The sequence below is a fragment of the Eurytemora carolleeae genome, unplaced genomic scaffold (genome assembly GCF_000591075.1).
Source record: "Eurytemora carolleeae unplaced genomic scaffold, Eaff_2.0 scaffold24, whole genome shotgun sequence".
NCBI classification, from domain to species: domain Eukaryota; kingdom Metazoa; phylum Arthropoda; class Copepoda; order Calanoida; family Temoridae; genus Eurytemora; species Eurytemora carolleeae.
In genome coordinates, this window is record NW_019396080.1 from 235,805 (window position 1) to 261,619 (window position 25,815).

Consider the following 25,815-nt stretch of genomic DNA (forward strand, 5'->3'; position numbering starts at 1 on the left):
GTCACTTAATATTATGCTTACAGTCCCTTAAAGTGTTAAATATTATCAGATCTTGGTTGGAGGAACAGCTGTTCATGGAGGGTCGCTTAATATTATGCTTACAGTCCCTTAAAGTGTTAAATATTATCAGATCTTGGTTGGAGGAACAGCTGTTCATGAACAAGTTCAATCTAGAAAATCCTACAGGATAGAGGACATGAAGGTGAAGATTCTTTCTACAATGTTTTTACAGGGGTGTATATTTCCCTGGAAAATCCTTTTTCCCCCCTCTTTTTAAAATCATTTTTCCCCCACAAGTTAGGCATATGTTTGCGAGTACCGAGTTATTTTTTGCTGGGTTTTATTCGAAGAAATGGAGAAAATAAATGATTTATGAGAAAATAAACAAAGTTTTGGTTAAAAGTATGGAATAAATGAAAACTAGTCTTTTCTTGTCCAATTTCTCATTTTTTTTTCTTTCCAGGTCTCTATAAATCATTTCCTTCTCCCAGGTGTGTGTAATTCTTAAAAATATACACCTTTGTATTTTTACAATATTAAGAGGTGGTTTCAAGAAGATCAAAATCTTGAAATTTATATGGTAATTCGTTCCGTTTAGTCCCTTTTGAATTAAGATTTAGATTTTTTTGAAGTACTCTAATGAGTGGGTTGGGGGAGACTACCTCCTGGAATATTGGGGTGAAGTCCCCCTCTCTGGGGTCAAGGGCACAAACAGCACCCTAATATTGATTTTAAGAATGGATAAAAAAATTCAATTGGTCATCTGTAAATTTATCGAAAAATGCTTCTCCTTACCACCCTAATTTCATTTGATAGATTGTTTTCCAAGTCTTTAGATTTAAATAGAGATTTTAGAATAATTTTAATTTTTCAGTGTACCTCCTCATAATATTAATTTTCTGATTTTTACAAAATATTTTTAGGAGGATGATGAGGAAACAGTGGTCCTGTTCAGTAAACATGATGATAATATCAGTCTTAACTCCGACTGAAGAATTCTAAGATCAAGCAAAGATCAAATGTGGCTCTGTTCTGTAAACATGATAATATCAGTCTTAACTCAGACTAGATAATTCTAAGATTAAGCTCAGATCAACTGTAGCTCTGTTCAGTAAACATGATAATATCAGTCTTAACTCGGACTAGATAATTCTAAGATTAAGCTCAGATCAACTGTAGCTCTGTTTAGTAAACATGATAATATCAGTCTTAACTCAGACTAGATAATTCTAAGATTAAGCTCAGATCAACTGTATCTCTGTTAAGTAAACACTAATATAAGTCTTAACTTCAACTAGATGATACTACGATTTAGCTCAGATCATCTCTAGTGCTGACAAAATAATACTTAAGTTAAGGCTAACATAAACGTCGAGATAATCTCCATTCCAAATAAATATTAAGTCATGAATGGTTATTTCCACAAGATCTTCCAATTGTTTTAAATTCCAAGTAAATTTCACATTTTCATTATTCCTTAGCCAGAAGCGAATTATTGATTTAGGTAGTATTCGACAAATTAGTGAGGTATATTGCAATATTTAATAGAGTTTTTTTTATGGTTTACAGTACAGTACAGTACAGGAATGTACATATTTCAGAAATATTCTCGTCATCTACTGAGGAACATTTTTAACATCTAAGCATAAGAAGAGGATAAATACTTCTGAAAAATAGATAACCCTTATTTTTTTCTAATTTACTGGAGATAAGATCTCGTATATTCAAAGCAAATTTTGATTTTTTTCTGTGATATTTTAACATTACAAGTACTAATGCTGAGTTTCTGGTTTGCGTAGGTTATGGCATATTTTTTGTATGATCTTTGTAGTTTTCAGATATTTCAACCTTGAGTATAACATGCTTGTATTTATGTGTTAGTGTACAGTATATATCCCAACCTACCTTTTTTAACCTGACACCCCTTCTGTTTTGCTCCCAACCCCCTTCCCCCCCCTGGCTCCATTATTTTAATCCTGCAACCCGCTAATTTTATTTAAAGTTAACATTCTCAAGCTAAAAAAGTTCTTTTAAAGAAAAAAAATTGCAACATTTTAAGATTTAAAAGATCCCCTCACAGCTCAGACCAATCATAACATTTTTTGTAATAAAGAACCAATTTAACTATTTAAATAACCATGAAAAAAATATCTCTTGGTTATTTTTGACGAAAATTTTTGAATTTGGATAAATCTAGTTTAGTCTATTAAATAGTTGTTTCTAACTGAATATTTTTCAGAAACCAATGGTAAATTCATCAGCTCTGATTCCTTAACGAATACTCCCTTCAAGCGTGCCAAAACCAAGGAATGCGTAGAGTAAGGCTGGATTTCTATTTCTGGTGGAATATCGTGGTCGTATCTTTACTCTTAATTTTCTTCTATCTTTTTCTTTTCTATCTATAGAAAATGTATTCATGTGATGCTTGTGACTATTCAACACAGTACAAGGGGGATTTAAAGAAGCATATCATGTTTCATGAAGGAATTAAGAAGTATATATGTGATAACTGTGGTTTTAAATTTACTACTTCAAGTGATCTCAAACGCCACATGAGAACTCATGAAAATGTGAAAGATTTTATCTGTTCATTTCGAAGTTGTGGATTTTCTACGAGTCGAATAGAAAACCTTGTTAACCATGAATCTACACACACTAGTCTAGAAGCAAGGCTTACCCATCCCTGTCATCTATGCACAAAATACTTCTCTAGTCGAAGTATTCTGAACAGACACATGAAAACCTGCTCAAAACCAATGAACCCCATTCTCCCTAAAGAAGCTGTGAACACAAAATGTGAAATCTGTGATAAAGTATTTTCAAATATTTACAAATTACGCCAACACCAGAAAAACCACAGCAAGGAACTAGGTAAAAAATTACTTTTTCAATCTATTTCGAACATTTTTTTTAATTTGTTTTTTTTTCTGTTCTAGATTTTGTTTGTGAAACCTGTGGAAAATCCTTTGGAACAAATGAATCTTTACTGAAACATAAACCATTGCACTTGGATAAAAAGTTTTCTTGTGATCTCTGTGAAAAAGCATTTGCTCGAGCTGATTACTTGTTAAAACACAGAAAAACTCACTTAAAGGTTAAGTCGAGAGAAGAATTTGGCTGGAGCAGTGCATCCCATGAAATTCAGGTTTGCTGCATATTTTTACATTGTGATGGCACTTAATTTTGACCCTTTTCTTCAGTTCATTGATCAAAGGTAAAAACTTTATAATAGTGGATATCGAGATTAATGCTTGATCCTCACTTTTTCTTAATATCGAGACTAACTTAATCTAGTACTTGTATCCTGAAAAGTGTATAAAATTTAACCAATCAGAGTTGTATCTAAAAAGCCGATAAATTTGAAATATTGCGCGCCATTTAAGATTAATATACAGAATCGGGAGGGACTCTCTAATTTTAAAAACTGGTTTGTGATTTTTCTCTACTATATCCAAGAAAGAACGATTTAAAAAGAAAATCAAAAGTGTGTCCATTGGATACTCAGATTAAGAAATCGGGATTAAGGATAGCTCATTCTAAATCCTGATCTGTTAATTAATCCGGTGATTAATAACATGAGGAGAACAAGCAACATTTAATCTGGAGATTAAGAAAAAGAGGAGATCAAGCATTGATCTCGGTATTCACCATTCTAAAAATTTCAGCACTGGTTCCCTAAAGAGACTGTAAGCATAATTTCAAGTAACCCTCCATTCAAAGATGACAATGCCTGATTTAAAACAGTAGCCTTAAACAGTACCCTTAAACAGTACCCTTAAAACCTTTGTCTGAGAAAGTATGAATTAGATATCTGTAATTGTGTTTTTTTAAACTGTTCATTTTTATATACGGCTTCTCTCCGAAAGTGACTGGCACATCTCTGCATGAAAGGTCACTTGAAATTACGCTTACAGCCGCTTTAACCCTGACAGAAAATGTTAAATTGTTAAATTGCCATTTTAAAGTTTATTCATTCAGAAAAGCACTGTAAAATATTTAGATAAATGCGGAGGGCTGTGATCTGGGTGACAAGGAGCTAGTATTTATTCCTAACTATTCACATGAAGTTGTTATCGCTCAGGAAAATGCATTCGTCAAATTTACTAAAGTACACTTTCGAAAGAATAGAAATTTTTATAATTTTCGAAGGAAAGATTTCAAAGATGATTAATTCAATTCAATACTAAATATTTACGAAAGGTTGAAACTAATTGACATTTGATAAACATGCTCAAATCCACTCTACATTCAAATAAATCATTTGAGAATACTTTTTATATAACTTTCAAACTCATTCAGATTTTTGCTTTTTTTTTGCAAAAATNTGCTCATCTTTTGATACCTATATTGACAATAAATATGTAAAAAAAAAAAAATATTGACCAACCCTTACGATCTCTGTTTAGTGTTTATTTCACGCGTTAATAACTGAATGAGTTTAGACTTTTAAAAAAAATCTTTTACAAATGTTGCTTATTATTTACTACAGTATATTTCTTTCCTTGTGCAAAAAGGAATTGACATTTTTGATGAAATAGTTTTACCCTTAATTTACTTAATTTACTTAATTAACTGGATTAACTGAAAAATGAAATAAAACTGATTTTTTTGTTAAGGTGCGCTCTTTACCTTTCGGAAACCTTCTTAATAATTCAGATAAATTTTATTAGGTAAAAGTAAAAAGCTGTGCTTATGATCCGGATCCAAGGGCCAAATACCTGCCAGAAGCTTAACAAAAATGTTTGCTCTCAAACCCCAAATCTGGACTGTTAAAAAAGAGAGATTACACTAAAAATGGTGAACATCAAGTTTTAGCTTAAAAATTGGTAAAAAAAAGAAGAAAAATAATTTGAAAATTCTTCTTTTTAATTATTTTTTTTAACCCAGTAAATCTTCAAGAAAGATAAAGATCCGGATTTGGATACGGATCCGCATCCGTATAAAAATGTAAAGGATCCTAAGCACTGGAATCATGTCTCCGTTCTTATGATGATCATGGTTAATGGTTACAGTGATGGCAATGGTTTTTATATTTTGAAAGAACGCATTACCATGATTCAGGTTGAGGAGAACACTGAACAAGAAGAATCAGAAGACCAAGAAGAACAAATCTACTATTTAATTATTTAAATCTTTAACTAAAAATCTGTAGTCGTAAAATTTAATTTCAGAATTGCAAGTATGGCGACCTCGAAAATATTATTAAAATCTATTCTACAAAATAATAAGATATTAATTTCGAGGAATTTTTCTTCTTCTACATGCAGATGTGCCAGGTGAAACATTGTTTTAAAGAGACTTAAAGCGTAATTTCAAGTGACCCTCCGTGGAAAGATTGTAACGCCCGATTTACAACGGTATCCTTAAAACCTTTATCTGGTCAATAATGTGAAAGATGTTGTCGTTTTAGTGTTAAATTCTGACAAATGTTTACCTGCAGTAGAAATCGCATGTTAATTTTGTAGAGAAACCCAAATTGATAATAATCAGCTTTCAATAGACATTGATATCTGATTTATATTTTGATCAGATAACACTATAAAGGGTATCGTTGTGAATCGGGGATTGGAGGGTAAATTGAATTAACGCGAACAATCACTTTCACTCCGGAGTGGTTTGGAAAAGTAAAAGTGCACCAAGGATGGACTAAAATAATTTAATTTTAAACCGTCATGTATATTAGGGGGGGTGGGGGTAGTGAATTTTCATAAATAAAACCATTTGCTTGAAATCATTACGGCGAAAGTCAATTCTTATGTAAAAAACAGTTCTAAGAACAATTTCTTTTATGATACTTTTTGAAAAGAGGTCGTCTGTGTTAGCTAACTGGCGCTGCAAGTTTTGACCTTCATGTCTTTTTCTGAGATCTGTGACACAATACAAATGCTTCCAATCATTATGGCGATAGTCCATTTCTATGCAAAAAAAAAACAATTCTAAGAACAAATTCTTTTATGACAGTTTTTGATTAGAGGTCGTCTTCATTAGCTAACGGGCACTGCAAGTTTTGACCTTTATATACCTTTTTTCTGAAATCTGTTATTTCACAATATGCAAGCATTATGCTTACAATATTCACGGCGATAGTCATTTCTACTGTAAAAATCAATTCTAGAAACAATTTCATTTATGATACTTTTTGATTGGAGGTCGTCTTCTTAAGCTAACGGGCACTAATATTTTTTGACCTAAATGTACTCTTTTTCTGGATCTGTGTGACATTTAGCATAAGAAGACGACCTCCAATCAAAAAGTGTTATAAAAGAAATTGTTCTTAGAATTGTTTTTAACATTAGAAATGCCTATCGCTGTAATAATTGGAAGCTTATTGCATGCTCATTGCGAAATCACCAATCTCAAAAAAGAGTACATTTAGGTAAACAATTGGAGTGCGAGTTAGCCAACAAAGACGACTTCCAATCAAAAAGTGTCATAAAAGAAATTGTTTTTTATTGGCCTTTCACATAAGAGTTGACTAACGCCGTAATAATTTAAAGCATATTGCATGCTTATTGCGAAAAAAAAACAGATTTCAGATATAGGTCAAAACTTGCAGTGCCCGTTAGCTAATGAAGACGACCTCAAATCAAAAACGTACCTAAAATAATTTGTTCTTCTAACTGTTTTTTTTACATAGAAATGAATTATCGCCGTAATTATTGAAAGCATTTTTCTTGTGTATTGCGAAATCACAGATCTCAAAAAAAGAGACATAGAGGTCAAAACTTGCAGACTTGCAGCTAACGAAGACGACCTCCAATCAAAAAGTGTCACAAAAGAAATTGTTCTTAGAATTGTTCTTCACTAAAGAATTGACTTTCGCGATTGAAGGGGGGCATAATTAGTCTGCAAGACCGTCAAATACATAACACGGGTTCTGAATGTAATGAACACACAAGGAAATAATGTTATATTGTTAAAACATAAAAATACAACTTAAACGGACCCATACATTTCTCCAGCCAAGGGTATTTTCAATAATGATTTATGATGATTTGGGAAATAAATTTAAAGTTGGAAATAACAATTATTTTTCAGAAGTTGATTTATAAAATATTAATAATCATTAATTATCCAGTTACAAGTCTGAACCATGGGAAGAGATCTATACAGCTCATGAAATTGGTAGGTTTCAATTTTCCTTTTAACTTAAAGCAAAATGATTACCAATATTACTATTTCGAATTTTAAAAAAATATATTTTTAAAAATCAAAAGTTTTTAGCCTATGTTACCCCCCGCCAATTTGATCACGCCTTTTGGCCAGCTCACATATTAATATACAAATATTGCTTCGCGCCCATCTTCTATTGCAACTTTTAACTGTGGCTTTATCTCTGAACATCTTCTCTTTGTACAGTATAAAACAAAAATAAAAAAAGTTTGCGGATTTCATAATATTTTTTCGCACAATTTCAAAATTTTACAAGAATAAGAAACTTTTAAACCCAAATTTTTAAAATTTTGATAATTCATAAACCTTCCTTGCTAAATTTATGTATAGATATATGTATACTAGGCTTTTAGGGCGCTTCGCGCCCATCTTCTATTTAAATTGTGAACATGTTCTTTTTGTCTTAAAACAAAGAAGAAAAAATTTTGCGGATTTAAAAAAAAATCGCGGATTTTCAAGAATTTAAATTTTTTACAAAATTAAAAACCTTTAAAACACATTTTTTAATTTTTATAATTCTTAAACCTTCCCTGTGGTCACGTGATGTCCCACAAAAAATTTGGGCCCGATCGGTTCAGCCGTTTTGACGGTTATTGGATACAACAAACAGACAGACACCAAGACAAGCCAAATTTATATATAGATGAGCGAAGAGCCTTTTATAGATTAAATTAACAACATAATTCCAATTTTGGTTTCTACAAACATGCTTTTTAAGAAACATGGTTAGTAAATAAAAATGTAGCGAAGCCGAAAGCAGATGGAAAAGGTTACGCAGCATTCGGAATTTGTGGGAAACTAACAATAATAACTAATATTTTAGATCCGACTGAACCAACCTTTGGTAAAATATTAATTGCCAACCGAGGAGAGATAGCTTGCAGAGTAATCAGGACTTGCAGAAAAATGGGTAACACATATATTTAAAAAATTATTACAAAAAAGTTATTCATACTAGATTTTAGTTCTTCAAATAATTTTGACTGCTAAAGATCGTCGTGAGACATTTTGTTATGAAAAATTCTTTTTTAGATAAAACGTGAAGTTTATGAAATAATTTGAATTATGTATATTCAACATTACAAACGTTTAACATTGAATGTTGTACTGTAATAACCAGAAAACCGTAGAATAACTGCCGGCTTCATTATATCTGTTTTTTGTTATTTGTAACTGTACAGTTTCTACTAAAATGTGCAAGACAAATTCAATTAGAAATAGCCCTGTTGCGAATCATTCTAGAACCTCACTCTGTTCTCGCGAACAATGTTTAAAAAACTTATTTCCTGAAATGAAATGATATCTAGGAATTAAGACCGTGGCAGTACACAGTGTAGCGGACAGTATGGGTCTGTTTGTGAAAATGGCGGACGAAGCAATTAACATCGGTCCTGCTCCAGCCAGGTATACTAGTTATGTTCAGGGAATCCTATAAAATCCAATAATGTTCAGTGAATCCTACTAAATCTAGTAATGTTCAGGAAATCCTACTAAATCTAGTAATGTTCAGGAAATCATACGAAATCTAGTAATGTTCAGTAAATCCCAATAAATCTAGTCATTTTCAGGGAATCCTATAAAATCTAATAATGTTCAGTGAATCCTACGAAATCTAGTAATGTTCAGGGAATCCTACCAAATCTAGTAATGTTCAGGGAATCCTACCAAATCTAGTCATGTTCAGGGAATCCTAATAGATCTAGTAATGTTCAGTGAATCCTACTAAATCTAGTAATGTTCAGGGAATCCTACGAAATCTAGTAATGTTCAGTGAACTAGTAATGTTCAGTGTATCCTACTAAATCTAGTAATGTTCAGTGAATCCTACTAAATCTAGTAATGTTCAGTGAATCCTAATAAATCTAGTCATGTTCAGGGAATCCTACGAAATCTAGTAATGTTCAGTGAATCCTACTAATTCTAGTCATGTTCAGGGAATCCTACCTAGTAATGGAGAAGATTCTGGACGCTGTTAAACAAACTGGAGCTGAAGCTGTTCATCCAGGAATATAATTGTAATATTAATCAATAACTAAAATTAACACATTTTTTCATTTTATCGTGTCCACTGAAACGTTTTAAAATTATGCAGCTAATATTTGTAAAGGTTTGCAACTCACTCCAACAGAATATGGAAATATAAAAATTCAGTTTTTTTACTTAATTTTCCTCAACTTAGTTTACTTAAATAAAAGGACTAACTTTTAAATCTAAATCGTATTCTTAATTTAGATAATTTTTTGTCCATTTAGGATTCTTTAATCTGTTGGTATTTAGGATATTAAGCTACTTACCTTGCATACTACATAGTACATACATAGTTACATCCAACTTCACTCTTAATGTTTGTCAGAACCGCGCCGGCGAAAGAGGATAGTATCCAGAGAATTAATTTCAAAAAATAGCTCAAACAAATAGAAAAAACAGTTCTATTTGTTTAGATGTAATTTTAATATAATGCTCTTTAAGTCGCAGTTTAAAATGAAATTGGATTGAAAAAAAAAATGAAAAATTCTTGAAAACAAAAAAACTCCAAATTTGATTCCTGTGTTATTAACATTGTTCACCATCATTCCGGTGTTATTTACTGTGTTCAGTACTGCACAAAGTCCAAAAGTTGCAGAAATACAGGGCTGAAGCATGATATACATATTGAGGGAAGTTTACATTGTATATAATGATCAGGATATGGATTTTTATCTGAGAACACCCTGTTTACATTCTATAGAGTTCAATATGGGGGGGACTCCCCCCCCCCATATTGAGAAAAGTTTACATTGTATATAATGATCAGGATATGGATTTTTATCTGAGAACACCCTGTTTACATCTATAGAGTTTAATATGGGGGGGACTCCCCCCCCCATATTGAGAAAAGTTTACATTGTATATAATGATCAGGATATGGATTTTTATCTGAGAACACACTGTTTGTAGCAGAGTTAGAAAAGGCTGGTGTCAAGTTTATAGGTAATATTATTGGGTACATTTTTTTCTTCAGAATTTTTTTAAAACCCAATTTGGACACCTTATGGCGAATTAATCCTTTCATGTAAATCATTGGTTACATTGGTTAATTGCTTAATTTTGTTTAATCAGTTTTTTTGCTTCAAAAATATCTGCTGAGTTTTAATTTAAAAAATAAAATCCTATAAGTTTTTTTTCTGTAAGAAGGAAAACAGTTTGCATAATGGAACTAGTAAAACATTTTGTTTAAATTACATGATGTATTTTCACCATTGCTGAAAATATAAATTTATTTATTTTGTATCATCTTCACGATAAATTCATCCTTTTCGATCACTCTAAACCTAAAAGGTTTCAATGGATGGTTGGGTGTAAAATTAAACAGCAACAGCTAATGTATCAAGGAGGCTCAATATTATTTCAGAAATTAGACATAAAAAATTCATGGCTTTATTTATATTCCTTAAAAAAAAATTAAAATCTATTTCTATCATATTGCAAAAATCTAACCAAATAGAAATAAAAAATAAAAAACCTGTTTAGGTCCTAATAGCAAAGCAATCTCTGAAATGGGAGACAAGTTGGCCAGTAAACGATTGGCAACCCAGGTAAAATTTTAGTTTAGTCTTTTTGCTTGTTTTTTTATGGTTTTTTGCACATTTTTCATTTTAATCTTTATTATGCATCTTGGATTATAGATTGTTCATCTTGAATCCCGGATCATACATTTTAAATTATACATTTTGAATCCTGGATTATAGATTGTTAATCTTGAATCCTGGAACATACATTTAAGATTATACAATTTGAATCCTGAATCATACATCTTGGATTAGAGATTCTTCATCTTGAATCCTGGTTCATACATCTTGGATTATAGATTGTTCATCTTGAATCCTGGATCATGCATCTTGTATCATAGATTGTTCATCTTGAATCCTGGATCATGCATCTTGTATTAAATATTGCTCATCTTGAATCCTGGATCATGCATCTTGGATTAGAGATTGATCATCTTGAATCCTGGATCATGCATCTTGGATTAGAGATTGATCATCTTGACTTCTGGATCATGCATCTTGGATTAGAGATTGATCATCTTGAAACCTGGATCATGCATCTTGTATTATAGATTGTTCATCCTGAAAACCGGATCATACATCTTGGATTTTTAATCATGCATTAAAAAGATATATGTCATGAATTTTGAAACCTAATCAGTGATCGCTCATCACGGAGCTTGCATCGTCTTCAATCTTGACTTAATGTTGTCCTGTTCATTTCAAGGACAAGCAACTTGAATTCTAATCAGTGATCATAAATTATTCATCTTTGACTCCAGATCATACATAAATATTACATACGACTGATTTGATTTATTAGACTTGTAATCTGGCATAATGCCGAGTGTCCATGTGATAGGGTTAAAAAAACTCAAAAATCAAACTAAAAATGAAAAGGTCAAGTTTTTTAGCATGCAAACGTCTATCACTAGCTGTAAGCACATATGCATCTTCCTTGATTTAGGAAGGTCATCTTGGGGTTGAAATGTGGTTGGTTAGGGCGTCCCTAAGACGATTTGATTTGATCTGATCTGATCTGATCTGATCTGATCTGATCTGATCTGATCTGATCTGATCTGATTTGATTTGATTTGATTTGATTTGATTTGATTTGATTTGATTTGATTTGATTTGATTACATCATGGGTACTTATATCCAGCTCTTTATCTTCCTGTAGGCTGGTGTGAATGGTATCCCTGGCTATGACGGTGTTATAGAGGATGCTGATCACTGTGTTGCTCTGAGTAAGGATATCGGATATCCAGTCATGGTTAAAGCTTCAGCTGGAGGAGGTAAACTTATCCAGATCTGTCCTGTAAATAGAAAAAAGTGTAAAACGGCCATTTTATTGTACTGTTTCCATACTGCAGGTGTACTTCACATATTCATGCTATATAACCTGTTGGGCCCTGGAATATCATTTTATATAAAATCTAAAATTATTGTTAAAAGAAAACCAAATTAATTATGGAATAGGCTGGTTTCATAATTGACCAATGATCCTTTCACATAGACTCTATGCATTCAACTTTACAAACGATTATTTTCCAATATAATTAACTATAAATCAAATGATGTTTTTTATTCACCTAATTCATTATAAAGTTTATTTAACAGTTTAAAAAATTCGAAATTGAAATGAATTGTCCAGGACACAATTCCTAACAGCCAATCAAAAGCCGGTAAATTTTGAAATTTTGCGCGCCATTTAATCAGAGAACTCTTATCGGTGGGAATGCAGTATGGAATAGGATATTCAAATAAAAGAGGGGGAAAGAGCGGATTAAGCAGAAATCAAAAGTGTCCACAGTGGATATTCAGATTAAGCGATCAGTTATAAGGATATCCAATTCTAAAGTTTTCAGCTCAGAGGTCGAAACTGATGTATTTTTAATCCCTTGAGAAACCTCTGATCCGTGTCTTCGTGGTCCGAAAAAAATGATATATTTTTTTACGATCTTTAAAGGACATCTAATATATAGGTAAAATTCAAGTCAGCAGCGTAATCACAGTTTAAGCTCTTAGTTGCATAATAAAAATATTCCACTGTGGGTATCTAGTGTAGTTATTATAGACTAGCGCATTTTTATAGTTCTTACCTCAGATATTCAGCAAAAAATTTAAATTCCCTTTCTTAATTCATAAATAAATTCTATGCGATTCGTGATGTAAATCTTTAATTTATACGTGTTGTTAAAAAAAAACTGGATAAATAATCAAATATCTGTTAATGAATCTGAATCCGCGTCAAAATTAATTATTTTTGTTATTTTCATATGTAATTTCTCCTTCTAGGTGGTAAGGGTATGAGGATAGCTTGGAACGACGACGAGGCAGCTTTAGCATTCCGTCTGTGCAGTGAGGAAGCCAGGTCTTCTTTCGGAGATGATCGGATGATAGTCGAGAAATTCGTGGATTCTCCTAGACATATTGAAATACAGGTAGAGTTTATAGTGCAATATTTGATATATGTATATATAATGAATCGATCGTTTTTGAAAACGATCGTTTCATTTTTAGTTTTTTCGTGGTCGTTTTCAAAACGAAGCGATCGTTTTAAAAAAAANGGATCCGGATCCAGAAAGCCAAAATCTTGCGGATCCAACGGATCCGGATCCTAAGCACTGAATATATATATATTATATATTTATTAATAAGCATCTATCTAGATGTTGGGTGATAAACATGGAAACGCAATCCATCTGAATGAACGAGAATGTTCTATCCAACGAAGAAATCAGAAAGTTATTGAAGAAGCTCCAAGTCCTTTCCTAGATCCTGCTACAAGAGCTGCAATGGGAGAACAGGTTTTTTAATTTAAAATCGCAATTATTCTAGAAATCCCCCCTCCCCACCACTCCTGACTTTATGTACCTTCCATTTAGTACTTGGACCGTTTCACAAGCTTTGTAAGAATAAAGCTAAATAAGATATTCATGTTTTTTACCTAAAAAAATTACGATGACTTGCAAAAATACAAAAGTTTTACAATAACAGACAAAGTTAAATATACATGTATATAATATATTTTTAATACAGAAACTTTTTTAGACAATAAAAACACTATTTTTAAAGATTTTTCCTTTAGACTTTTTTGATAAATGACTGTTAACCCATGTTTATTGATCAGGCTATCCAGTTGTCTAAAGCTATAGTTCATCAAATGATAAGATCAGCTTACGGTCATCCTCTACATCTTAAACAGGAGGATATAGGGTAAGAATATAGTCTGTAGTTTACAATCACAAAAAATTAAAAAATTATCAACCATCGTCCCGTAGAAGTCAGGATTAAGCTCTTTTCTAAACGCACCACCATTTTGTTGGCAGGGCGTAACTGGCTGAAAAATCAGTCCCTCCCTCCATTTCAAAAATATAGTCCTTCCGCCCCCTCCCCCACTATGTTGACATGGGGGGGAGTGTACCAATTATTAGGAAACTTATAAAAACCGCAGGAATAAAAAGACTTTAAAAACCACACATAATATTTCAATAATTTTGTTTTTTCTATATAATAAAGCTCTTCGCTTATATATGTTAGCTGTAGTTGGCCAAATGGCTGGATAAAATTAACATTTTTGAGGAAATCCAAATTATTTTCCGTCAAAATTTGAATATATTTTAATTCCACGGGCAACACCGGGCACTTCATCCGCTATTTATAGTATAAAGCTCTCCGCTTATAATAATCATGTATATGTTAACTATAGCTGGTCACACTGCTGTGTGCCAAATTGGCCGAATTTATCTTAGGGAAACCCATGGTACCCTGGGCGGTTAACTAAGCTAAGAGAAAATGACTTTTTTCAATATTTTATTTCAAATTCTACAGACAACGTCTGGTTTTTCAGTTAGTTTAACATATGGACTGACATAGTTAGAATTTTAAAGGAAAAAGCGCTCATGACCTTTTTAGAAAGATTAATTTTTAGGATCCGAGGTTGGGCTTTTGAGAGCCGTGTTTATGCAGAAGATCCATTTAAAAACTTTGGAATGCCTTCCATTGGTCGTCTTCATAAATACGAGGAACCCAGAAATATTCCAGGAGTTAGATGCGACTCAGGTCAGATTAGATTTGGTTTGGTTTGGTTTGATTTGGTTTGATTTGTTTTGGTTTGATTTGGTTTGGTTTGGTTTGGTTTGATTTGATTCCATTCCATTTCATTTCATTTCATTGATTCCATTTCTTTGAATTCATTCTAATTAATTAATACCATTCAATTTGATACCATTTGATTTTTACTTTTTTTGCTCAATGAATGTTTGGTGCAGTCATTGAAAAGGGATCAGAGATCAGTATGTTCTACGATCCTATGATCTGTAATGATAGTTTGGTGCAGGTATTGAGTAGGGATCACAGATCAGTATGTGTTACGATCCTATGATCGGTAATGATTGTTTGGTGTAGGTAAAGAGCAGGGATCAGAGATCAGTATGTTCTACGATCCTATGATCTGTAATGATTGTTTGGTGCAGGTAAAGAGTAGGGATCAGAGATCAGTATGTTCTACGATCCTATGATCGGTAATGATTGTTTGGTGCAGGCATTGAGGAGGGATCAGAGATCAGTATGTTCTACGATCCTATGATCTGTAAGCTGACCTGCTACGGGGCGACTAGGGAGGATGCTATCGCTACCTCAGTAAATGCTCTGGATCACTATGTTATTCGAGGTGAGATTTATTCTAATCTGCATTATTTTTATTATTATTTAATTCGAGGTGAGATTTATTCTAATCTGCATTATTTTTATTATTATTTAAATCTTCTTTATTAGTATTATTATTATCATTATTATTATTATTATTATTATTATTATTATTATTATATTAATTTCCATTATGGATCTCAAGATAATTTATAGCGGCGACAAAAAAAAACTAGTTCAGAGCTAGGGAATTTTGTATTGGATACTCATAATGCTGATCGCTTGATTTCGATATCCACTGCGGGCAGTTTGAGGATCAATGCTCAATCTTCCATTCAGTTATTTGTACAGGGTACGAGAAATATCGAATAAATATTAAATTAATCTGCAAATGTACAAAAGATTGAGACCAAAAGTTTTCAGCTCAAGTTTTCCCATTTATATGATCGTGTCAGGCCAGTTTTATTGTAAAATTTGTAAATAATTCTTTCTTAAATACGTAGGATACAACACTCTGGCATTTATTTGATCAAAGCTGGTTGTTTTCAAGATGGTTAATATTTATCAGCTAAAGAATTTTTTTCTTAATTCCTATATCTTTGCAACCTGATGACTTTGATATTTCAAACTTTTGATTGTTTGATTTAGGAGAATTAATATTTTGAAGTATCAAAGGTTACTAGTTCAGATTGCAAAGATTAATGTGTTGGAAAATTAGAGTCAGGGGTTAGACTCAAATTATTATTTGGGGAACTCGGGAGAACCATGGGAATGTTCTTAGCTTGGTTTTGAGATTAAAGTTGAGTGAGTCGACTTTTATTGGGAAAAAATTGCTAAAATCGTAATTTACGACAAGAGGCGGGTGAACAGTGGGACTAGCTATGACGGGCAAAGATGGGTTCCCAAGCTAGTATGATAAATATTTCAGGTGTAACTCATAATATTCCTTTACTCCGGGATGATAAATATTTCAGGTGTGACTCATAATATTCCTTTACTCCGGGATGTCCTGACAGAAGATGTATTTAACTCCGGAGTATTTACTACCTCATATCTACCTCAAACATACCCGGACGGATTCAAGGGAATAAATCTTAACGAAAAGTAAGTTTTAAAATAAATTATAAAGGAACTGAGTTTTTGCCACTAACTCTGATTTTCTAATCCCTATATCATTGCAACCCAATGTCGTAGACCTTTGATATTTCGAACTATGAACTGTGTTAGTTTGAAATATCAAAGGTTTTCACCATCAGATTGCTCTAGGGATTAGAATATTTGAGTTTGTGGCAAAAACTTTGTTCCTTTGTAGATTTGTAAAATAGTTGTGATTTTTATATTAGTAGACTGGANCAACCATCCATCTCTTTCTTTTTTCTGAGAAGAGCAACCCCCGTGACTATCTATCTATCTCAACCGGGTGTGGCGTTATTTCTGGGTAAACGTTAAATAATGGTAGTAGATTCTACGCAGCAAATTTTCCGCGGCGTCCGCGCATATTTTTGCAGTTTACGGCAATGCGCACAACAGAAATCTGGAACTTTATCTGAAATTTCAAAACTACAAATTATATTTATAATATATGCTGATATATAATGTGAGTACAGAAGCAATTAAATTTACATTAAACTCTCATTAGTTGCAAGTATCAGAATCTTAACAATTAACTTACGTAAACTAAGCTAGAATATCGATCCCTAATGTTAAAACAATTGATTTGTACTGTCTGTCGCTCAGCAAAACTTGATTGATTCTCAAATATGAGAAATACTTTCACTTAATTTACTGTTTGCATTCACAGAATTGTGCGCGAATGCCGCGGAAAATTTGCTGCGTAGAGTCTACTACCATTATTGGACGTTTAACCAGAAATAACGCCAAACTGCAATAGTTTAATCACGGGAGGGGTCTCTTTTTCAGACTGTAGGGGCAGAAGAACTATGACAGGAGGGGGCCATTACTTAATCAGATGATTTAAATTAATATTTTAGGGAGAAACTAGAAGTTGCTAGTTTAGCTGCTATCTGCTATGCCAAGGTAAACATTTTGGACATTACATGAAATAGACATTTATTACATATTTTACATCATATATAAAGGACATTTCATAGATTCATGAATATATATTTTATAGAGCATTACAGAGATGGGATATTACATCTATATGCATAGTACATAGAAAGGACATTTTACGAAATTTCATGCTAAGGATATTTCTATGTTTTTTCTTCAAATATTTGACGCTTCGTATAGCTTAGACATGGAACACATGTCCCAAACTATTATTTTAGAATCATCTACTCTGGTTTGAATTCTAAAATTCCAAAATGTTTATGACTACTTGAAATTACAAAATCTTACAAAATTACACTTGTTATTTGGAGTTATTACTTTTTGCCCAACAATGGGAATTAGGGTTTTCAGCGAACGAAAACTTTCGTATTTTTCGCAAAAAATGTATGCGATAAAATGCTCAACTATGCGAAAATTATTTTCGCGAAGAAAAGTTTCTTGCGCAATTAATTGCGCAAAAAAACTTGTGGAAATTTTCGCATTTTTCGCGTGCAAACGAAATGTGAAAAATAATTTTTTCGCAAACAATCTGAAATTTTCGCAAAACGATTTCCCCTTTTCGCTGGAAACCCTAATCGGAATTGTCTGTTCAGGAAAGTCTGAGAGCGAACAACCGTTTAACTGACACGATGGTCCGGAATTATCGACCTTTGACCTCCTGGGAACTAGAGGTCATGGTCAAAGGAGAAAGTATCCCATTGACTCTTCACAAAGGAGACTCCTCATACAGGTAGAGAGGGGTGTACATTTTATTGAAAAATTTCCTTTTTTCCCTTTTGAAAATAATCAAGAAGTTACTCTTATTTGCGCGGAGCGGAATACATTTTTAATGGTTTTTTTGCTAAAATGGGGAAAATAATGAAATGTAGGGGAAATAAATCAAATTTTTGGTTAAAAGTTCTTAGAAGGATAAAAAATTGCCTTTTGATTTCCAATATTTCATTCACTCAATATTATATACACTAAAGTTCTTCGAATTAATGTATAAACTATTTTGCATATGATAAATTTGCACCCTGATCTCTAATCGTTCTCCTTAAATCTATTTAATTGAAATATTTTGTTATTATTACTAAAATTAGGTGGAAAAAATAATCAAAACAGCCAAGAGCTATTTTCCACCTAATTGCTTTATACTTCTACTGTTAATATAATCATCAATTTTGTGATTGTAAACTCTATCTGTATACATTAATCAGGTGTATGTTGAGGTTATATAATTTGTATTCTAAATTGGAGAGTACTTTCTTCGTAACATTGTGAAGAAAGAATTTGTTTAAATCAAAGATTAAATATTGAAGAAATTTTTAAAGGTTACTTAGTAACCCTCTTTTCATGTCTATTCGTACAGTCCTTTTACTCAAAGGAAATAGATAAATTGTTTTTTGAATAAATTGCATGTTTGAAGAGATTCCATTAATTTAATTACATTTCTCCATATAACAAGATTACATGTAAAACTTCTTGAAGCAAGGATAACACGATTCTTCAAAAAACTTTCTCGACTAATATGAAAAGTAATTTTGAGTTCTTCAATGCTAATTAAAGAATTTTATTAGACTTTTCAGAAAAGACAATCCTAACGAAGATAAATAATATTTTATTACTTTAATGTCTCTTTTTCGAGAAAAATGTATCGCTAGAAGTTTGAACGCAATATGTTGCTATCACGGTGATTGGTGAATAATAATAGTCCATGCAAAATTAGACCAGGCACTGTTTCGCCATCAGGCGCACAACTAGGAGGGTGGGGGCCAGCCCCCCCCCCCAAGCCTGATTAAGGGGGGGGCATGCTCCCCCTTGAAATGTTTAGGGGGGCCAAAAAAATGTTTCGCACAACGCGCTAGAAAATTCTTATTTTCCTCTAAAATCTTAGTCCCACATATCAAATTATTGCTGAATTGGAGAGGAGGTTTGATTTTTTTAAAACATTGCTAATCTAGTTTTTCTATTTCAGGGTTAGCTTTGCCACCAGCTCTATGGAGGTTGTGGACAACTTCAACCTGGCGGACTCGGTCTTCGATACATTTATAAACGGAGAGAATATTGTTGTTCAACTCAAAGAGAAGAAATCTAATGGAGCTCTTAAGCTTAGGTAATTATCCTGATCCGGATCCGGATCCAGGTCCTAATTCTAACTGATCCTGATCCTTTTCCTGATCCTGATCCTGATCCTGATCCTGATCCTGATCCTGATCCTGATTCTGATTCTGATTCTGATTCTGATCCTGATCCTGATTCTGATCCTGATCCTGATCCTGACTCTGATAAATATTCAAACTTAGGTTCTGAAATTTTGTGAATACTTAAAATCGTTATTTATCCAGGTATAAAGGAACAGCTCTAGACCTTGAGGTTATCCCAGCTTCTGCTGCCAGGCTTAAGCATTATATGCCGGTTAAGGTTGGATTTTTAATTTATTTATTACAAAAATATATTTCTAGCACAATGAGACAATTTGGTGAAAAATAACATTTGCAAGATTATTTGATAAACCTTTAATAATTTTAATAAAGAACAACATGTCCCATGTCAACTCTCGGATACTCATATTTAATGAGTTTCAGACTTCGGCCATTTTAAATCATTGTTAAGATTTTGGCGGATTTTTCTTTTCGAACTAAAGCATTTTCAACAACAAAAATTCTGACTATTTTACAGGAATTTTTTTCCAATTTTGATGTTCCTTAAACCTTCCCTGGGGTCAGAGGTCCCACACAAAATTTGGGCCCGATCGGTTCAGCCGTTTTGACGTATATTAGATAAAAATAAACAAACAGACAGACAGACATGCAAAGCATGTTCTAATATAATGATATTTTGCCAGGCTGTACTCGACACTAGCCGAGTTATACTGTCTCCTATGCCTGGGGTTGTTAGAAACCTTTCTGTACAAGTTGGAGATAAGGTAGTTGTTCATTTATTCACTTATTCATTGATTCGTTGATTCATTGATTCGTTGATTTATTGATTTATTGATTCATTGGTTCATTGGTTCATTGATTCATTGATTCATTGGTTCATTGGTTCATTGGTTCATTGGTTCATTGGTTCATTGGTTTATTGGTTCATTGGTTCATTGGTTCATTGGTTCATTGGTTCATTGGTTTATTGGTTCATTGGTTCATTGGTTCATTGGCTCATTGGTTCATTGATTCATTGGTTCATTGGTTCATTGATTCATTGATTCATTGATTCATTGGTTCATGGATTCATAGATTCATTGGTTCATTGGTTTATTGGTTCATTGGTTTATTGGTTCAATGGTTTATTGGTTCATTGGTTCATTGGTTTATTGGTTCATTGGTTCATTGGTTCATTTGTTCATTGGTTCATTGGTTCATTGTTTTATTGGTTTATTGGTTCATTGGTTTATTGGTTCATTGGTTCGTTGGTTCATTGGTTTATTGGTTCATTGGTTCATTGATTTATTAGTTCATTGATTCATTGGTTCATTGGTTCATTGGTTCATTGGTTCATTGGTTCATTGATTGGTTCATTGGTTCATTGGTTCATTGGTTCATTGATTGGTTCATTGATTGGTTCATTGATTGGTTCATTGGTTGGTTCATTGGTTCATTGATTCATTGGTTCATTGATTGGTTCATTGATTGGTTTATTGGTTCATTGATTGGTTCATTGATTGGTTCATTGATTGGTTCATTGATTGGTTCATTGATTGGTTCATTGATTTGTTCATTGAACATTGATTGGTTGCTAAATTGTTACATGGCTGCATTATTGCGTTTACTTGTTAATTCATTGATTCAACTTCACGATTTTACTTTTGTTTGTGAAGGTTGGTGAAGGCCAGGAGTGTGCTGTTGTTGAAGCCATGAAAATGCAGAACAGTCTGACCAGCGGAGTAGCTGGGGTTGTCAAGGCTGTTCATGTTAAGGTCAACTTTCACACCTAAAGTTTATTGTTGATTCGTTGAAATAGTTGGAGTTGTGCCGACGCCATGTTTGTTAAGATTTTATGAAACTATTGTGTCCTTTATCATTCTTCCTAACTTCATCGTGAATTTCATAATGAACGTGCTATAAAGTGATCATCTTACTATAAAGTTTGATTAGCTGTATTGATTGGTTCCCGGATTTTCTCCAACAAATTTAAGATTTCCAAAATATTTCTTTTCAACTGAAATGAAAATAAAATCAGAATCAACTAAAGCTCGGGACAAAATTAAGTCTAAAAAGGCTTGAACCCTCTCGATAAAGAGAAAATTTCTGTCCAAAATCTATATAACACTGCGAACCAAAATAACAGTATTATAAATAGTTATTACTAAACTTCGGTGGAAATATTTTTCTTATCAATTCGTGGCGTATGAATGATATTATCATGGGTCATGGGTGTGGGGCCGGGAGAGTTGGAATTATGCTAAGTTCAAAAGAAAAAATTATGTCCGTTTAGTTAAAAATGTGGAATTTTAAAGTAAATTCAATTGTTTTGGTGTTCTTTAGTTTTTAAATTAAACATATTCTAGGGGCGGGGGGCCACATCCCACCCTTAGGAGTCCAGGGGGGACACTACCCCCTACAAATGTCATCTAAAACACGATTATTTATTTGTTGATTTATGTTTTCAATTAATTTGTAAAATTATTAAGGTTGGAGATACTGTGGAGGATGAACAGATAATGATAGAGATTGAATAATTCTTCGCTAGTTCACTTTATAGTTGGATAGGGGTATAATTCTTTCAACACACTCACACTATTACACATCCTTGAGCCATATTTCATTAAAATACATCCTACGTTACATCCTAGACCCTTCCGAATTTGATTTAGCCAATAAAGTACAGTGTACATCCTGTTAGCTTAAATGTGTGTGTATGTACACTAAATCCAATATACAAAATATTTGTACTTCCAAAATAAGTAAAGTTCCAATATTCTTGAGACGGTTAATAAATAGAGTCAAGATTTTTAAAACCTTTCATTAAATAATTTTTAAAAAATTCTGGGCAATTTTCAAAGAGCTTCTAACAGTTAAATTGTCATAAATATTTGGACTGACTATTCTGTATGTAGTAGTGAACCCATTTTAACTTGTAATCTCTATGTAGCTGTATGAACCCTGGTTTCAGATTCTTGGTTTTCAAGAGTAGATTTTATTTAAAATAAAACAAAATAAATTTTTAGAATGCATTTAAATTCATACAGAAACGGTGCTATGTGTTAATATTTTGTAGTCTTAATTTGTTAATAAATAATGGGAAGAAATTAGTTTTCATTAGAATTTATAAATAAAAATATATAATTATGATAATAGAGACATGAACTTCTAGAATAGATTAGTAATATCTTCAATTCAAACTATTTATATTTATTCGTACATAAAGTATTTACTTGAACTATATCTTTATTTAAAAGGGTGTCAGGGGTTTTATAAAAAGTGGTGGCTTCAGTAACTTTCTAAGGTCCTATATAGAAAGAAGAGAGAATATATGTTAATACAATACTTATAAGATATTGTGAATGCGCAGAATAAGCAAGCTTAAGGCATCGAGTAAGGATAAAATATTTATAGATAAATGTTAAGATAAATATTCATGGTGAGAACCAGAAAACTGTGAAACAGGAAGACGACATGTACGCAATAATTGAGTATTTTATTTGGTGTTACAAAGCAAATAGTTGTTCTGAATAAGCTAAATAAGTTAAATAAGCTCATTTAATCCCTAAAATAGGTCTGTTCAATCCCTTATCAACTAAAATGGTCTGTTTACAATGCACATATGTTATGTCTCATGAATTTAATGGACTATTGAAAGTTATAACTTGAGTCTAAAAGTCGTCGTCCTATTCCAGAGTTTTATGGATATCACTGTAATTGTATTTTAAAGATTTCTTTGAAAAGTAACAAGCTACGAGGTCACAAATTTGTACCAGTAATGACACATAGATTTGTTCCTCCAGTCGGGATTTTTCAAATGATTGGATTAAATTATACAGGGTGTGAACGACACCTATGCAATGTTTTCAAGTTTTTGTCTCCTGCATGCATGAGGGGGGGTGCAAAAGTCCATTACCCGGCACCTTGGGTGTACCCCCCCCCCTTTTTTCTTAAATTTTGTATAAAAGAATTTAGTCTCATCTTGCCCCTTTCTCTCTGTACAAATTGAAAATTGAAAACAAAAATGATAAAAATGCATGTGCTTAGACCTCTTTGTAACCTTTATAAAGCAAATTTAGCTCCAAAGTTTCCATTCATTTAATATTTCTTTTTCGCAATAAATGGTTTTTTGGTTTTTCTTCGTTTTTGGCTCAGTTTTGTGGGGGCTATGGGCCTGACATATTGTTTGATTGCATTAAATAGATTAATTAACTTAATTGTTTAAAAAATGTAGTTTGTAAGATCATCTTTAAAATGAAATACATTACTTATAAATATGTGATTCTAAAAAAAGCTTGTTAACAACCCAAACTTTGGTTTAAAAATCGCCTTAATTGTTTTGATATAATCGTCTACCACTGTAGTATGAAAAACCTGTCATTGATATTACACCATGCAAAATTAGAATACAAAACTCATGAAATGATCCACATTTGCGGCAGGTATAAATTTTACAACAGGCCAAATAGGTTGACCATCTATTTGCAACAGCCTAGCTATAATGAGGCAACTACCAGCCCCCTATCCATCGTACCGGACAATTAATTGATTGCTGGCACGTTATGATTTGAGCTCACGCTAACAACCACAAGGGACATAAGCCTAGTATGGCATTGAGTCCATTAGCGCCTGATCCAATCAAGGTTTAATCATGTGTTTGGTGTCTCTTCTGGACCAATAAAAATAGTTTGGCGGTAACAAACATTGTGAAGATAACCTTGCCCTCTCTGTCTGAACCAATCACAATTCACAGGACTTACAAACAAGATTTGCACTGAAACATGATACACAAGCTTCTACTACAGGGTGCCCCAAAAACGTGTATTTCAGGTCATTAAGACACTAAAATCCTCTAAAACACTTAAAATGTGCCTATGTACATTTATATTCTAGAGTCGAGGCCTTTTTATTTACTGTTTGGGGTCCAATGCTTTATCATGGCATATATTATCTAATAAGGCAGGCCTATTTGTTAATTTGAACTTTTTAAAATTCTTTCTAATGTACTCAAATGACCCCAGAGTTTATGGCTGGTTCAGGTTTACTTTAAAAAAAAAATTTTTGGAGGGGGCAATTTTTACTGTTTGTAAAAAATAGTTGAGCGTTAATGGGAAATCCCGTTCATTAACTGGAAAGTTTTCTTGTTAACTACTTCCAGCTCGGCTACAAGGGATACTAGTAGTATTGTACTGAATGTACTGAAGCTGTCGTATGTTTGATCTCCAGCTGTCAATGGTTTTTTCAGTTGGGTATAGAAGCGTCTTTTCAGATGGGGACTTAAAAATTCAAATTTTGTAATATTTATCATGAATTAGTGATTTCATCTCATCTTCAAAATCACTAGGCCAAATTATACGCAACCGTTTACAAAACATTAAAATCTGATTAAATTCAGACAGCAAATAATATAAGAATCTGCTAAAGATTCAAGAGAATCTGATAAATGGCATTGCTGCCAACAATCGTTTACAATTTCATAATCCAGTAACTCGAAATGCAAAGGTTATTTTCTTAAGTCTAATAAGAACAATGTTTGACGATGTTCTGTAATTTAGCTAAATGCTGCTTTAAAAAGATATAAAATAAGAAATCGGATTTCTGTCTGAAGTCGGCAAGCTATAAACCGTATAGAGAAGGACACAAGAGGCACCTATCGATCAAATGTTGAACTGAACTATACTTTATTTTATACAAGTCCTACGCATGCGTAAAGTTAACCTTGTCCTCTCTGCCTGGAGCTGGACCAATCACAATTCATAGGACTCACAAACAGGCTTTACTTCAAGGTTGTATTAAGGTCAGATACTTTAGATACTCTATCATACAGTCTCAGGCGCGCAACTAGGGGGGGGCCTGGCCCCCCCTAGCCTGATTAATGGGGGGCACGCCCCTCCCTTAAGAAGTCTTGCCCCCCCTGTAGGGGGGGAGGGCATTTAGAGATTCATGAATCCTGACCCTGAGCAAATTTAAGAGCTCTTATCGTAAAATAAAAAAAGATAATTGAACGTTAGTTTATTGAGCTTATAGTTTCACTATCAGTTCTGCAATTTTTTATGATATTGCTGTAATACTGTAGTATACAACTATTAAATTAATCCGGTACATGTTATTTATAATCCTACATGTTCACCGCAAATATTGTGTGATGTGTCATATTAAAAAAAAGTATTTTCATGTAAAATTATGAATTTTTAATGAAAGGCATTTCTTGTCAGTTTTTGAGTACAATGTACATATTTGATTTATGGATAACTAATGAAAATTTATA

General features: G+C 32.7%; 2 protein-coding genes and 1 long non-coding RNA gene across 3 annotated transcripts; all 3 read left to right on the forward strand.

Annotated features, from left to right (window-relative positions):
• The first annotated feature begins 59 nt into the window (after positions 1-59).
• Positions 60-2,035, forward strand: LOC111716088 (uncharacterized). The gene is made up of 2 exons (XR_002768410.1): positions 60-202; positions 924-2,035. It is a non-coding gene; the product is annotated as an uncharacterized LOC111716088 (long non-coding RNA).
• A 205-nt stretch (positions 2,036-2,240) lies between these two features.
• Positions 2,241-5,173, forward strand: LOC111716080 (zinc finger protein 271). The gene is made up of 4 exons (XM_023491493.1): positions 2,241-2,871; positions 2,937-3,145; positions 4,001-4,081; positions 5,062-5,173. The coding sequence occupies exons 1-4, from the start codon at positions 2,409-2,411 to the stop codon at positions 5,128-5,130; spliced, it is 822 nt and encodes a 273-aa protein (XP_023347261.1). The 5' UTR covers positions 2,241-2,408; the 3' UTR covers positions 5,131-5,173.
• On the forward strand, positions 5,172-22,654 carry LOC111716068 (propionyl-CoA carboxylase alpha chain, mitochondrial). Its single transcript, XM_023491482.1, has 21 exons — positions 5,172-5,276; positions 7,079-7,125; positions 7,997-8,083; positions 8,481-8,577; positions 9,108-9,178; positions 10,075-10,143; positions 10,684-10,748; positions 11,882-11,996; positions 13,000-13,145; positions 13,374-13,511; positions 13,835-13,920; positions 14,636-14,766; positions 15,248-15,376; positions 16,326-16,455; positions 17,343-17,388; positions 18,018-18,154; positions 19,382-19,519; positions 19,752-19,827; positions 20,252-20,332; positions 21,224-21,322; positions 22,037-22,654. Exons 1-21 carry the CDS (start codon positions 5,182-5,184, stop codon positions 22,082-22,084), a joined length of 2,031 nt encoding a protein of 676 aa, XP_023347250.1. The 5' UTR covers positions 5,172-5,181; the 3' UTR covers positions 22,085-22,654.
• The last annotated feature ends 3,161 nt before the right edge of the window (positions 22,655-25,815 follow it).

Coding starts and splice junctions, on each gene's coding strand:
- LOC111716080 (XM_023491493.1), top strand. CDS start 2,409: ATGTATTCATGTGATGCTTGTGACTATTCAACACAGTACAAGGGGGAT. Junction 2,872..2,936: donor AAACCACAGCAAGGAACTAG/GTAAAAAATTAC, acceptor TTTCTGTTCTAG/ATTTTGTTTGTGAAACCTGT. Junction 4,082..5,061: donor ATGAAGTTGTTATCGCTCAG/GAAAATGCATTC, acceptor ACCATGATTCAG/GTTGAGGAGAACACTGAACA.
- LOC111716068 (XM_023491482.1), top strand. CDS start 5,182: ATGGCGACCTCGAAAATATTATTAAAATCTATTCTACAAAATAATAAG. Junction 8,084..8,480: donor CAGGACTTGCAGAAAAATGG/GTAACACATATA, acceptor AATGATATCTAG/GAATTAAGACCGTGGCAGTA. Junction 16,456..17,342: donor GGAATAAATCTTAACGAAAA/GTAAGTTTTAAA, acceptor TTAATATTTTAG/GGAGAAACTAGAAGTTGCTA.